This window comes from Scyliorhinus canicula, chromosome 13 (genome assembly GCF_902713615.1).
Source record: "Scyliorhinus canicula chromosome 13, sScyCan1.1, whole genome shotgun sequence".
NCBI lineage: Eukaryota > Metazoa > Chordata > Chondrichthyes > Carcharhiniformes > Scyliorhinidae > Scyliorhinus > Scyliorhinus canicula.
Window position 1 is genome coordinate 68,073,402 of NC_052158.1, and position 16,000 is coordinate 68,089,401.

A 16,000-nucleotide genomic window follows, 5' to 3' on the forward strand; every position below is an offset into this window, starting at 1 on the left:
CTCTGTAATCTCCAGCCAAACAAACCTCCGAGATCTATGTGCTTCTCCAATTCTAGCTTCGAGCGGATCCCTGATTTTAATTGCTGTGCCACTGACGGCCATTTCCTCAGCTCTAAGCTCTGAAATTTCCTTCCAAACCCCCTCTATCTCTCTCTACCTTTACTCCTTTAAGACTCTCCATAAAATGACCTTCTTTAAACTTTTGGTTGACTGTCCTGATATCTCCTATGTGGTGCAATGCCAAATTTTGTTTGATAATGGTAATGCGTCTTGGGATGTTTTACTTTATTAAAGACCCTAAATAAATCTAACCCTAAAATAAATCTAACTTTATTGTTGCCTAAACGCATGTAATAATACCCCAGCATGGACTAGTGCTTTCAGGAGTAATGGGGATGGAGTGCAAACAAGGGGGAGAGGAACTCCTTGTTCCCATCAGAGTGGAAAACAGCAAATGTAACTGTTCTATTTGAGAAAGGAGGGAGACAGAAAGCAGGTACAGGCTAATTAGCCTAACATCTGTCACAGGAAAATGCTCATTAAGGAGGTTATAGAGGGGAACTCAGAAAATCTTAATGCAATCAGGCAGAGTCAGTATGGTTTTGTGAAAGGGAGATTGTGTTTGACTAATTAACTAGACTTAGTTGAGGGAGTAAAAAACCTGGGTTTGAATCCCACCATGGCAGATGGTGAAATTTGAAATCAATAGAAATCTGGAATTAGAAATCTAATGATGACCATGAAACCATTGTCGATTGTTGTAAAAACCCATCTGTTTCACTAATGTTCTTTAGAGAAGGAAATCTGCCATCCTCACCTGGTCTGATCTACAGCAACGCTGTTGACTCTTAGATGCCACTCAATTCAAGAGCAATTAGGGATGGGCAACAAATGCTGGCCCAGCCAGCAAACCCAAATCCCAGAATGAATAAAAAAAGGCGGCTGCTAAATTTGCTGGTGAGAAAATGATAGCTAAGAAGTAAATTGTGAAGAGTGCATAAAGAGTCTACAAAGAGCTATCTGGCCGATAAGTGAATAATGTGAACTTGTCCACCTCGTCAGAAAGAATAGAAAAGCAGTGTTTTATTTAAATAGATGGATTGCAGAACTCTGCAGTACAAAAGAATGTGTATGTCCTGGTACATGAAACACTAAACGTTAGCAGGTACAGCATGTGATTAGGAAGGCAAATGTTTATTGCAAGTAGAGACTTTTAGAGTTGTATAGGATGTAGGTGAGAAGACCACGTCTGGAGTATGGTGTGTAGTTTTAGTTCATTCATTAAGAAAGGACATAATTATAATGCAGAGAAGATTCACTCGACTGATTCCTGGGAAGAAGTTTGTCTTCCGGGGACAATCGGACAGGTTGGGCCTGTATCCTTTGGAAGCTTGAGAGGTGATTTTATTGAAACATCTAAGATCCTGAGAGGATCTGACATGGTGGATGCTGAAGGGACACATCTCCTTATGGGACAGATGAGAACTAGGGGCCACATTTGGGGCTTCCAATTATGACAGATGAAGCAAAATGTTTTCACTCAGGATTGTTCACCTGTGGAATTCACTTTTCTGGAAAACAGCAGGTTTATTGAATATTTTTAAGGCTGAATTGGCTAGATTCTTGACTGGAGAAGGAGTCAAAGGGTATCGGAGCTAGATAAGAAAATAGAGGCCACAATCCGATCAGCCATGATCTTATCAAATGGCGGGGTAAATTTGAACGGCTGAATGGCCACCATCTCTTGCTAATTCATATTTTGTTTAACGTGGGAAGGGTGTGGGGAGATTGGAGAGCGATTTTGTAAAGTTGTGAGAAGCAGATATCCTGCAGTTGCAGTTGTTTTTCATGTTTTTTTTTTTGCGTTTTCCTTCAGCATTTGTCACCTTAAAGGGTTATGTCGCAGAGAGAAGGGGTGAACGAGAAGAAATGCAGGATGCGCATGTTATTATTGACGATTTTACGTCGGGCTTCACACGGTTACCATCAGAAGTGTAAGTATCAAAGTGACAGATGTCTGAGTGGCTTTTATGTTTACAGAGGGAGTGCTGGTTTACAGCTGAGCTCATGGGTAGACTGGCGGGAGCTTTACTACGCAACAGAACATTCTCCCTGGCTGGGGAGGTTCTTATGTTGAAAAGCACAGACTGGAGAGTTGTTTCTAGCTTCGTCTGCCTATTTTTTGAGTTGGCGACGGTAGTTTGTGATACTACCCGCACCTTTGGGGAAGCAATGCGCCTAGATCCACACTCACCCCTACCCCACATCTCTCGCTTTGTATCACATGCCAACATGAGCATATGCAATCCTGCATATTGGTTTTGTGCAGTGTTTGTGGAGAGCTCACTATGTGAGCTTCTTGCCATGGAACATTAGTCCTGGAAGTTAAGTGCGGTGTACGGTAGTACAGCAGGAATGTTACTGGTCTATTGATCAGAGTTCAAACACGCCGCCACAATCATGAATATTTGTGAATTTGAATTCAATTTGCTTAATGAGGATACTGAGTAAAATCAGAAACAAAATTTATTTACAACAACGTTATGTACACTACCCGGTAGATCCCTACCGAGTCCTCTGGCCGGTGCCTTACTGGCCGGCTTTTTATAGAGTGATTAATGAAATACCCCGCCCCTAGCGGGGGAGCTCGTACTCCGCGAGAAGCACAGGGAAGATGAACATTCCCACCCATAGGCCTTGTGCAGATATTACAATTTGTAAAAAATTAAATCTGGATATATGGCACAAAGCTGTTGAATTGTCTTCAAGATCCAACTAGATATCTGCTGTCATGCAGGATAGGAAACCTGCTATCCTTATCCAGTCTGGCCTATCCCACTCAACTGTGCTGTCCTTTAAATGTTTCTGAAGAGGCCATTGAAGCCACTTTCGCCAGGGTGGACTATTAATGGTTTCCTTGCCCACAATCTGAGGATGGGATTGAGCTGAACGGTTTTCTGGTAATGTGAACAGTTTGCTGGGTAACACAGCTCTCATTTCTTTCTAAACTACTTTCCTTCCTTTCTTCTCCATCTCTGGCTTAGCTCTCGGTTGTCATACTTTGCCGTTTTCGATGGCCATGGTGGAACACGATCATCCAAGTATGCAGCACAGAACCTGCACCTTAATCTGGCCAGGAACTTCCCCAAAGGTAACCACACTGCCGCAGAAGAGGGGAAATCCAGCATTTAATCTGAAATCCAAGTTCAGTAGCTGAACTGGTGTCCAATTATTTATAGGACTGGCTAAAAGAGAGATTTAAACCTGGATGACTCATTTATTTGACCTCAGTGGAGTTATTCCCTGATGGGATAAAAATGGAGTTTAGTCCTGAAGATACTTGCTGATCAGACAGGAGTACCTTTTTTTTTAAAGCATAGCTCGTTGGTAACTCAGGCTAATATGTTTTTCCCTGCTTGTACATACAGAAGTACAGAACAGAATAGCTAAACATTGGGTTATTTCCTATTATGTTTTCATTTGAGGAGCTCACTTGAAAATTCATTACAGACATTCTATGTTCACTTAATTTTAATTTAGAATGAGATCCAAAGTTAAGATGTTGTTCAACCATTGATGGCACAGAGGTACAGTTGATATATTTTAACTCCTCGAGTTTAAGTGGAAGGGCTCATAGATAACACTCTAGCATTTCAACATTGTTATCAGTCCAAGATGTGAGACTCCAAACTATGAGTCCAGCGTGAGCACCTACTTCAATCTGAAGGTTTTCAGAATGAAATTTTAAGGAATAGAATTGAATTCAAAAGAGGTTTGGGAGCCTAGGGCTTGCAGGATGAATATGACTTTGTTTTTGTTACACCTGTTGTTACCTCAGAAGCTCTGAACGAGACTGAACTTTGAACATTTTAGTTCATTCATTAAGAAAGGACATAATTATAATGCAGAGAAGATTCACTCGACTGATTCCTGGGAAGAAGTTTGTCTTCCGGGGACAATCGGACAGATTGGACAATCACAGTCAAGTGAGATGTTTTTTTGCAGAATGATCGGGTTTTCATTTCATTATTCTCTATGCAGGAGAAGTGTGTAGTATAGAAAAGACCATTAAGAAGTGCCTTCTGATGACCTTCAAGCAGACGGATGAGGGCTTTCTCAAGCAGGCATCAAGCCAGTGAGTAACAGTAATTGGAAATTGGGTTAATTGTTCTTTTTCGCCTCCCAAGCTCCAGTTGTGGCCTAGTATCTCCTTTTCTTGGCAAGGAAAATGTGGGGACATTCGTGATCTCGGCAAGGCTCTCGGCGTTTATCCTTTGTTCAGTTTCTCGGTGTTGTTTGGTAGAGGAGTTCCACTTGTGCTCCAAATTCTGAGAGCCTGTTTCCAAACATTCTCTTGTCCCCTCGTGTTTCTAGCTAGAGAAGCCAAAGGAATTTCCCAAAGGTAAAATTATTGACTGCACACATATGAGGTGATTCTCGGGTGTGAGAGCAAATCGCAATCTCTAATGTGATACTTGCTTCAAATGTATTTTCATTTTTACTCGTCACACCCCTTTCCTCCTTGAAAACGACTGCCTGCTCCCTCAAACTCTCCTGAAGTCAGTTTCCTGTCAAGTAAACTACCTTTCCTTGACTCCGTGCTTATTGACGTTTTGATCTATTCTCTCTCCTCAGTTTGTTCCCAGCTGTCAGAATTATTACCATCGCCGTCACCTCCCTTTGGCACTGCCCAATGCCACAGAACCATTTGTTCCATTCCCACCTTTTCCCGTGTACCCAGCATGCCCAGGTTCCAATCTTGAGCATTCCTATTGCTCGTGCAAGCTATCTTGTATTGCATCGACACCAGGCTTTACCTCCACCACCTCTCCTATTCCAGTGATCATCGCTGCGTTGTCAGGTTGCCTATCTAATATGAATGAGTGAAGAAAGTTTTTTGGATTAACTAGCAAGGCTAAAAACCAATCCAGCTCCCGCCCCATTACTGTATAAATCTGGCCACATTTCCAGTTCACTCTAGCTTTGATAAAGAGTCATCCAGACTCAAAACATTAGCTCCCTTTGCTCTCCTAGAGATGCTCTCAGACCTGCTGAAATGGTCCAGTATTTTCTGTTTTTGTTGCAGGTGGGGACATTGAAAGGTGAGCAGCAGTATCCATCCATAAGGAGCAATAGGCAGCCATGGCCGATTTAGAACAGCCTGGCTTCATGGGCGGCATGGTAGCACTGTTGCTTTACATCTCCTGCATCCCAGATTTGATTCCCAACTTGGGTCACTGTCTGTGCAGAGTCTGCATGCTCTCCCCGTGTCTGCGTGGGTTTCCTCCGGATGCCCCGGTTTTCTCTCACAAGTCCCGAAAATGTGCTTAGCTGGTTTAGCTCACTCGGCTAAATCCCTGGCTTTTAAAGCAGGCCAGCAGCACGGTTCGATTCCCGTACCAGCCTCCCCGGACAGGCGCCGGAATGTGGCGACTAGGGGCTTTTCACAGTAACTTCATTGTAGCCTACTCGTGACAATAAGCGATTTTCATATAATTTTTCAACTGCACATTCCGAATTTTCATCAGTGTACCCGAACAGGTGCCGAAGTGTGGCGATGGGGGATTTTCACAGTAACCTCATTGCAGTGACAATGTAAGCCTACTTGTGACATTAACAAAGATTATTATTAACAAGCTGCTTGTTTTTTAAAATTCTTTTTTTTATTATTCATTTATGGGATTTAGGGATTGATTTGCAGTTATGCCTATTTTTCCTGTTCTTGCTGGTATTCAGTGGTTAAAACATGTTGTGGTTTCTTTACGCGGCTACTGTGTACTTGAAGTATCAAGCATAATGCCAGTTGCCAGGTGGACTAAGAGCTGAACGAAGATGCCGGCTCTTGTTTTTAATATTCCCGTACATGCTGATGATTTGAGGATCTCAAAATGCTCATTGTACTGCAGACATGCATGTCAGGATGGTTTGTGAAATGGCTTTTGTATATTTAACTTGTGACGTGTTCGGTCTGCCCAGCCAATATTGGTAGGGTACTGTTGGTTTTTCCCTGCCTCTCTCGGATCCCAATGACCGATGAGAAGCAATTGGCTTGTGACCTCTTCATTGTCCACTGGAGAGAATCTCGGGGCTACTTGCCCTCTTGTGACTTTCTATTCCCTCGTCAATCACAACTCACACATTGGAAGTGTTTTCTCTTCATTTGTCTTTGTCCTTATTTCCTCCTGACACTGTCCAAATACCTTGATGCCTCGCTATCCATATGAATGATGTGCTGGTCTGTTTGGAAGGTAAGTATCTTAAGCAGACCCCAAAACCATGCAGATACAGTATTGCATAAAACCTTCCATAAATTCAGGTCAATAGCTAACTCTTGTATCATGTCTCTCTGCAGGAAACCTGCCTGGAAAGATGGGTCTACTGCTACGTGTGTTCTGCAGGTGGACAAAGATTTATATGTTGCAAACCTTGGAGACAGCAGGGTATGAAATTCTTGCGAATAATGCAGTACTGAGCTGGGGATATGATCTGTTGATGCATAACAATCCATACGCAACCGCACTTCAGCTTTCTCACCCTTTACTTCATCTCTTCCTGGTCCTTTATTTCCTTCCCCTTCCTGTATCTCTTTTCCAAAATCTGAGTTCTATCACCCCCTACCTCTCTTTCTGACTCTTTGCTGTACTTTTTCTCCCTCTATCTCTCTTTGCTCTCTCCTTGTCTCAATTTCTGTTCCTCTTGCCTGTATTTCTACATCCATTTTCACTCATGTCTGCTCTACTTTCTCTCTGTCTGTCACTCTTCTTTCTCCTGGCCTGCCTGCCTCTGGCCTCTATCTTGGCCCTCTCTTTGTCCCTAACTGTTCCGTCTCCTTCATTTTATCTCCTTCTCTATATCTGTTTGTCTCCCTTCTTGTCTTTATCTTTGGGTACGAACTATCAGCCTCATCGCACCCGACTCAGGACGTGGCAAGGCCGATGCCCTGATCTCTTCCTGCACTGGGGAGGGGAGCTCGTTAGTGCTTTAAGTAATCCCAAGTGCAGCGTTGGCTGGACGATCCTCGCCTAGGCCCAGAAATGAAACAGAGTCCCATTTAATAGCAGTGTCATCCTCGGCGCTGCCAGTGCTGGGAAACAGACGGCTAAATGCACCCAACACGGCTCCCTGTTTCATTTCCGTTAAATTGCACCCTTTGTTTCTCTTTCCATCTTTATCTGTTTGGCCCTTTTCCCTGTGTACTTTCTTTGTCTTTATCTGTTTCTTTAGCCATCTCTACTATGTTCTCTTGCATTATTTCCTCTTGCATTATATCTCTGTTTCCTCTTACTCACTCTCTGTTCTCGTTCCCTCCTTGACTTTGATTGAGGAGAGTTAGAGAGGATCGAGGCGACAGAGAGGATTGGCCACTGTTTGCCGGTCTGTCCATTGCCCCTGTGTTTGTTCCAATTTCTTGTCTAATTTCCATTCCTGCCACTGCTGATCAATCTCTCTCTCTTTGTCTTTGTTTACTCCTTTACAATTTGTTGTTTCCTCTTCTCACTCTAAACTTCTGCCTTTCTCTTTTCATTCCAACTTTTTCCTTTCTCTGTCTTCTTTCATTCCCCCCCTCGTTCCATGGACCAATATTGTCTTTCAAATTGTAAACATTTGTCAGAATAGTTTCTCACCATATTAATGCTCCTAATGGAGAACCCGCACCTCCTGGTTTCAGCAACGGTAGAGAACAGAGAGAATGGTTCACCATAGTGTATGACGCAAGGGCGGCACCCTGGTTAGCACTGCTGCCTCACGGCGCTGAGGACCCAAGTTCGATCCCGGCCACGAGTCACTGTCCATGTGAAGTTTGCAAATTCTCCCTGGGTCTATGTGGGTCTTGCCCCCACAGCACAAAAAGATGTGCAGGGTAGGTGGATTGGCCACGCTAAATTGCCCCTTAATTGGATAAAAAAGAATTGGATACTCTAAATTTTAAAAGAAACATGATGCAAGTCGAATGTTCAAGGCTGAGATAGACAGATTTTTATTCACTAAGGAAATTGTGGGTTACGGGGATAAGGCGGGAAAGTGGACTTGAGGATTATATTAGATCATCCATGATCTCACTGAATTGCGGAGCAGACTTGATGGGCCGAGTGGCCAACACCGTTTCATTGTACCTATCACACGTTGGCAGTATGTGACATGGCTTGCAGACGCAGTTGTAAATAGTTACAGAGAGAATCCCAAGTCTTGTGAATTCTGTGTGTTCCACAGATACACTGTGATTCCACAGATGTACTGACTTCAGGGAGAGACTGGAACTTGAAACCTCAGAGCAGATCATGTGGTAATGAGCTATGCGGACTGTGCTGCCAGTTGCCATCTGGAACATACTGTTCCATGTCATAACATGGTCTCAGCACATGATGTGATGGGCAAATTGTGTCCAAAAGCTATTGAGTTGGATTTGGTCATCTCAGGAGAGGGAGGGTGGGGGCAGGGAAGAGAAAGCTTGGGCTGTCTCTCTTGCCAGTGCATCATATCCTGGGGAACTCATTGTATAGGGGTCTAATCCTGTTACCCAGTGCTGCATATACTGGGAGAACTCTTTGGGAACATCTAGTGACTGTTCTTTGCTCATCTCTGAACTGAAAATCCATCGAGCGTTAGTGAAGCTGCCCGTTGAAAGTATTCTGAAACCTTATTTAGCCACAGGGGGGTGGCATGAACAGACATTTCTTACAAGAAGCACCACTTGAGCCGAATGGAGATGAATTGTAGCCGATAAGTCTTCGACTGCCAGTTGTACATTGACAATGTAAAAGTGCAGAGTTCCCATAGCAGATGGCACAGTGTTAATTAAAACGTGAACTTGTGCCACAAAAAGCATTCAAGCCTGATAAGTTTTGCAAAATGTGTGGCTCTAAAGGGATTAATAGGGATCTGGAGCACAGAAACAAAAACTGAGACAGCAGCCTGTACTCGAACTGAGAATAAGTGGGTTCACATTTATTTTGTAGTTTACAGCTCTTAAAGGTCTAGCGTCTCAGGGGCTTTAGGTGTGGACTGAACCTTTGATTTATTTGAAGAGTGAAATGTCTCTGCAGCTATCGATGATCCAACATGCAACAAGGCTCGTGATAGAAGATAGTGAGTGCTTGAAGATAAGCTGCCTGGAATAGTTTCAGTGCATTGACACCTGCCTGACCCATGCTGATAACTGTTATCTGTGGCTACGTGCAGTGTAACAGCAACCCCTTTGTTAGATGTCATGATCATTGTGGGATATTTTGTATTTGTGTGTTTTTTACTGCAACCACTCAATGTTTGCTCTGCTAGCTGAGATTTACATTGATCTTCTTTCCTAAACAAACATGTGCGTTTGCCAAAGCAAAATGCTGCAGATGCTGGAAACCTGAAATTAAAAAAATAAAGTGAAAATACTCAGTAGGTCACGCAGCATCTGTGGAGAGAGAAAAATAGAGTTTCAGGTCAGCCACCATTGACATTTTTCTGAAATAAATTTAGAGCACCCAGTTCTTTATTTTTTTCCAATTAAGGGGCAATTTAGCATGGCCAATTCACCTACCCTGCACATCTTTGGGTTGTGGGGCTGAGACTCACGCAGACACGTGGAGATTGTGCAAACTCCACATGAACAGTTACCCGGGGCCAGGATCGAACCTGGGTCCTCAGTGCTGTGAGGCAGGAGTGCTAACCACTGCCCCACCATGCCACCCACCATTGAAATATTAATTCGCTTTTTCTCATACTGCCTGAACTGCTGGGTCTCTCCAGCACTTTTTGTTTTTATGTCCTTTTTTAAGATAGAAGTTGAATTTCAGGGAGCATTAGTAGTTCAATGTATGCCATATTTTCTGGAATTAATTATGTGCAAGTATTCACTAACGTTGAAGTGTTAAACTTCTTATCACCGTGTAGGATTTCCAGACTGTTCCAATGATGACATTGACAGGAGACCGCTTTTGTGTCCTGGAGCAACCCCACTGACTTGAATCAAATCCATAACTTTGAAGTTGCCTGGTATTTGATGCAGAGGTGCTGGGCTCCAGGCACAAGAGCTGCCAGCTGGAATAGTCTGTAGCTCCAGACACTACCTGTTGATTAGAGTTTAGGTACAGAGTAATGGTCCCTCGATACTATCTCATTAAATATTCCAGGATGAGTACAGCCTGAGTCAGTTAAATGTCCACACTGTCCCATTTTACACACACCACTGCCCAGTTAAGTACAGTAAATAATTCCTCAGTGCAGTGCAGGTAACAAATGCATTGGGTTTCGCATTTCTTTGTCTGCCCCAGTGTCATCATTTATTAATTTGAGAACTTGCATCAAAATGAACAGCATATATAACCTCAGTATCATGAGAGTACATGGGCAGAATTTTATGTTCCCCGTCGGCGGGTTTGTCGGCAGCGGTGGGGGGAGGGTGTGTGTGTGTGTACACGCCCACCTTCTCACGCGTCACCTGCCCTCTTCACCCTGAGCCCACCAAAACCTACCTCTTCCTGGGCTCTGAGGATTTAGACTCTGGGAACTGCAGTCCCTGCAGCTTCTGGCCCTACAGGGACTAGAGATTGGTTGTCAACTCTTGTTGGAGTGTCAAATGGCTGCATACCAGGCAGTACCAGCGGGAATGTGTCTCCTCTGACTCTATGGATGGTGGTGTCTGTGATGTACGTGTGTCAGTGTGTGCTCGAACTCGGAGGTGCTGGGAGATACACTGAGGTACTTGTGTGAGTTTAACAATCAGTGCATTAATTGTAAATGGATTTAACCCTTTATCCACTGAAGTAAAATTAGTTTTTTCTCTTCAGGCCATTCTGTGTCGGGCCAATGGGGCGAGCAAGAAATTGACGGCCCTGCTACTGGTGAAGGAACATAATCCCACCCAGTATGACGAGAGAATGAGAATTCAGAAAGCAGGTGGTACAGTTAGGTGAGAAGTGAATTCTAATGATGATTTTGGAAGCAATGTGGGCAGGTATCAGATCTAACACGTCATGATTCTCCAGTCAATTTCTGCTGCATAAGGAAAGTAAGTGAGCAGTGAAATCTTTCTCACCAGATCCATGTTGCTAGTTCAGTACGAAGGCTTATATAAAGTCATGCACTTAGAGGTCCTGCAGTGTGTGGTGTACAGGTCCCATGCCCAAAATTCAGCGTCCTTGAGACCAAGACCGTTTCGGATTTTGGATTTGTCACGATTTTGGACATGGGACCTGAAAGTGGGCCGGATGTTGGGGAAGTACTGAGAGAATCTCTGGCTCAATGAGAACCTTTGTGTTCAGAGAATAGAGAGGGCCGGAGGAGGCAGATCCTAAAGTGCTGCAACTGACCCGGGTCATGTGTCTGGACAGTTCTCACTGATTCATGCTCTGGGATCGACCCAAGAGTGAGCTCTTCATTCTCCGCTTGATCTGATCCAGATCTTACAAGAGATAAACTATTATTAATTTAATTTGCCATAATGCACCAGGGTAGAATCTGGGCTGGATTCGTCTCACCACCCCGCCAAAATCGTGCCTGAAGCGGAAGCGGAGAATCGATGTTCCTGCAAGAAATCGGGACCGCCGCCGGTTCACCGATTCTGCGGGCCCCGAAATGTGCCATACTCGGCAGGGGGAATGGAGGGAGGAACGCTGCGCTGCCTGGGGCCATTGCCAGAGGCCTGCCCAGCCCCCGACCAGCCGAAGTTCCAACGGCGTGGAACTAATGTGCTCCAGCCGATCAGTATACTCGCGGACTCAAATGTATAGGCAGCCGGGGAATGCTTGTGCGGGGATTGAGGGTCCGGCGCGCTGCCGATCGGGGGATTTCTTTTTTGAGTCCAGCTCCGTGGTCCGAGTCCGCCATGGAGCACAGCCGCCGTGCTCATGCACGGCCTCCAACCCGGACGTGTGGGGCCTTATCTGCAGCAAAAGTGAGAGATCTACTCCGGGTCCCTGCTAGCCCACTGCAGGGCTGGGAATTTGTGTCCTTTTGATGCAAGTTTTTCTGGCGTAAAACTCTACCGCTTTGACGCCGGCGTGGGGTCATAGTCCCAATAATGAAGAATCCAGCCCTCTGTATACAAAATCTAAGAATTTAGCTGAATATTAAAAATGTCCGATATTCAGCTGGATTTTGGATGTCAAACCTGCGGTACAATCCTGAATGCAGGTGCGGCATGGTGGCGCACTGGTTAGCACTGCAGCCTCACGGTGCAGAGGACCCGGGTTCGATCCCGGCCCTAGGTCACTGTCCATGTGGAGTTCGCAAATCCTCCCCAGGTTAAAGTGGGTCTCACCCCCACAGCCCAAAGATGAGGAGGGTAGATTGGCGTGCCATGCTAAATTGCCCCTTAATTGGAAAAAAACGAATTGGGTACTCTATTTAAACAAAAAACAATCCTGAATGTGTTGAAAACCACTTCTTAATGATGAGTCTGCTTTCCAAATCAGTGTGCCTCTTTGGTGCTTGGAGACAATTGGCAACAAATGGTGTTAGTTGAGAATGAGCTCCATTTAGCATCGCTCTCCGGGAAAGATAAACAGTTATGAACGAGCATTTTGATCAATTGTGAGAGCTTTTGGGGGTTCAGATTTCAAACCGATCAATGTTGAAATCTTTTGCAGGCCATTTTAAAGAGCAGCAGTTCCTAGAAATGAGAACTATCACAGTTTAGAACGTGGAAAGACCATGCAGCCCAGAGTATCTCATGAGGCTTTTGCTGAAGCAGTCCAGAATTCATCCAACTGCTCTGCAAACTTCTGATCAACCTCTTTCTTCCTCCTCTTCAAATATTCTTCGTTCTTTCCTAAAAAAGATGCAAATGTTTGAGTTACTCAGCTATTCCCTTTGGCAAAGTATTTCATGCTCTTAACAGCTAATGGAAAAACAAAATTCTCTAAAACTTCCCTCTTGTTGGTCATTTTAAATGATTGACTCCTCGCCAATGGCTTCCCGCGACAGACAGTGTCACCTTTACTCTATTCACCTCATCAGAGTTTTTCATAATTAAAAAAATTCTATTTAACCACTTACTTGGTAACAACTTTATGAACCTATATTCTCACTTCTTCCAATTACTTATCTCCACCACGACAAGACTTCCACATGTAGTCTGATGAGATGCAGCTCCAATTCTCCTCACTCGATGCTTCACTGCCTTTACATCCATAAACTGCTTGTCTCTTGGGTAGCCTGTGCTCACAACCCTCCTCCCGAACTTGCATGCTGCTCAATCTTCCAACATTCCTGCCACCATACGAGGCTTGACTCCCTGTTGGATAAGTTGGCAGTTTCCATCTGTGCCTCTCTAGGCATCCTCTAAAGTCCTATCCAGGCACTCCTTACAAACAGCAGCCCCATCATACACTCACCAATCTTGCTGCCCAGAGCATGTGATGGGAGCTAAACTTGCCAGTCTCCTTCCAGCCCACAGATTCACTTTGGAAGGCAGATTACTGCCTGAACGGTTGTAAATTGTGAGAGGGGAGTGTGCAGTGGGACCTGGGTGCCCTTGTGCACCAGTCGCTGAAGGTAAGCATGCAGGTGAGGTGGTGAAGAAGGCTAATGGTATGTTGGCCTTCATTGCAATAGGTTTCGAGTACAGGAGCAGGGATGTGTTGTTGCAATTATACAGGGCCTTGGTGAGGCCACACCCGGAATATCGTGTGCAGTTTTGTCTACTATGTACGTACTGTGTACGTTCCCTTGGCCGCAGAAAAATACCTTTCACTGTACTTCGGTACGTGTGACAATAAATCACATGCCCCTTTCACCCTTCTTAAAAAGTGGAGTGACGTACAATTTTTCAATCCAGAGAGACTACTCTTGAATCTAGGGAACTCTGGAAGATTATACTTACGGAATCTACAATGTGCCGTTCTACTTCCTTGAACACCTAAGATGGGTTCTGGCGCCTGGAAGGCCTGGGCATCATAACACCCTGAATGGTTTGTAGAGTGAGCTGCACCTGTAGTACCAGTGATGAAGCGGGACAAGTCTGGTCGCCTCTACAAACTAACTGTGAACAGGAAATCCCATTTAGGCCTTTACCCTATGCCTTGGATAGAGGACTGGATGGAGATTGCTCCTTTACAAAACTTGATATGAGACACGGATATCTGCAGTTGGAACTGGACACCGCATCTCAGAAGTAAACAACTATAAATACCCACAGGGAGCTATTCAAATACATTTGCCTCTCATTTGGGATCTCTTCGGCTCCAGCAATCTTACAAACTGTGATGGAAGAACTATTTCACGGACTTCCCAAGGTAGTGCTGTATTTAGATGATGTGCTCATTACAAGGACTACCAAAAAGAAGCACATGGATTAACTGGAGTAGGCCCTTGGGTGGTTCTCCCAGGTTGGCGCCTGCCTGAAAAGAAGCAAGTGGGTTTTTAGAGCAATAGCTGTGACTTATTGGGGATATAGGATGACCTGCACCTTGAGGAGGAGAAGTTTCAGGCCATAAAAAGGGCCCTGACTCCAAGGAATGCCACGGAACTACGATCATTTTCGAGCCTCATAAATTACTCTGGGAAATTCATTCCGAACTTGGCCACTGTGTCGTCCTCACTTGCGACGCTTCCCCTATGGCATGGGGGCCGTGCTGACAATGGCACACAGAGTCCGCATCCAGAACTCCAGCAGACTCGGAGTGCCGCTATGCTCAGATAGAAAAAGAAGAGTTGGCAGTCATGTTCGTCGCAAAAGAATTTCATCAATATGTTTACAGGCGACACTTCTTCATAATCACCGACCACAAGCCTCTGCTGGGCCTCTTTAAGGAGGACAAGGGGTTGCTTCACCCAATAGCCTCGGCCCAAATTCAGCACTGGGCACTTTGTTCACTGCATATGAATATACTTTTCAGAATCGCCCAGATAGCCCATGCTGTCATGCTCCGTCGTCTCCCGCTGCCTGTGAGTCCCCGTCTCTTCCAGTGGTGGATGAAGTTGTGATAGCTTTGAACTTTATGGACTCTGCTGTTGACGGCCGTACAGATTAGTACATGGATACAGAAGGATCCCAAGTTGCTGAAGTTCTGCCAAATGTTGTATGGTGGATTATCGGGGAACCTCCCAGCAGCCCTATGACCAAAAGCAACAGGAATTCAGTGTTGAAGATGGTATCCTCCTGTGGGGAGCCGCATGGTCATCTCTCCACTGGGCCAGGAATTAATCCTCAAGGACTTGCTCAGTGGTCACCCGGGAGCTTCAGAAATAAAGATACTGGCATGAAGCTGCATCTGGTGGCCTGGGATCGATGGAGACATTGAGCAAAACGTTTGTAGTTACCCAGCATGTCAGGAGCACCTGTGGCCTCATTTCACCCCTGAGAATGGCCAGAGTGTCCCTGGATAAGGCTGCATGCAAGTTTTTCTGGGCCTTTTATGGGTCCATGTTTCCAGTCTTTGTGGACGCCCATTCCAAATGTCTCAGCATCTTTGAGATGGCCTCCACCACATTGAGAGCCACCATCGAGAAGTTAAAGTGCTCATTCAGCACTCATGGGATTCCTGAAGCCATGGTCACCAGGAATTATTTCACACAAAATAGCGATATGGTATATTAAAACAAACTTTGTTACTGACATAGTATTAAAATATCTTTAACATCAAACAAGAATATAGCTTTCAATTACTCCTTAAACAATGCTTATCAATACAGTGACAAAATAACCCTTAACTGCTATCTTTATTCCCACTCAAACAGCAAAACTATCTCCGGTCAACATCCGCTTTAAATACAGATAGAAGACCCAGGCACATTCTTGCTGAAGTGATGTTCTTTTGAGACTGTTGAGATGTGTCTGAATCCTTTCAGAACAATGTTGGGTCTCTAGCTGAAGCCTTCAGAAACTTTCTTCATGGGTTTGACTTCCAGGAACCAACTAAAACACTGAACTGCTTAGAAAGAGCCTGCTAGACATGGCTCTGGGCCTACTGGCGACACTGGATACTGCCTGCGGCCACCACGCCGGGTTCCCGACTGCTCAGACCACACATCACCCGCGCGGTTGGGAACTCGCTCCATTGGGGGCGCAGCA

At 44.8% G+C, this 16,000-nt stretch overlaps 1 protein-coding gene across 2 annotated transcripts in view; it reads left to right on the forward strand.

Annotated features, from left to right (window-relative positions):
- The window catches only part of LOC119975914 (integrin-linked kinase-associated serine/threonine phosphatase), a 54,650-nt gene that overhangs the window by 13,461 nt on the left and 25,189 nt on the right, over positions 1-16,000 (forward strand). For both annotated transcript variants that reach the window (XM_038815853.1, XM_038815854.1), the window contains exons 4-8: positions 1,877-1,994; positions 3,045-3,151; positions 4,042-4,135; positions 6,353-6,440; positions 10,776-10,897. In XM_038815853.1, coding sequence (XP_038671781.1) covers positions 1,877-1,994; positions 3,045-3,151; positions 4,042-4,135; positions 6,353-6,440; positions 10,776-10,897 — 529 coding nt within the window. The remainder of the gene's footprint in view (positions 1-1,876; positions 1,995-3,044; positions 3,152-4,041; positions 4,136-6,352; positions 6,441-10,775; positions 10,898-16,000) is intronic.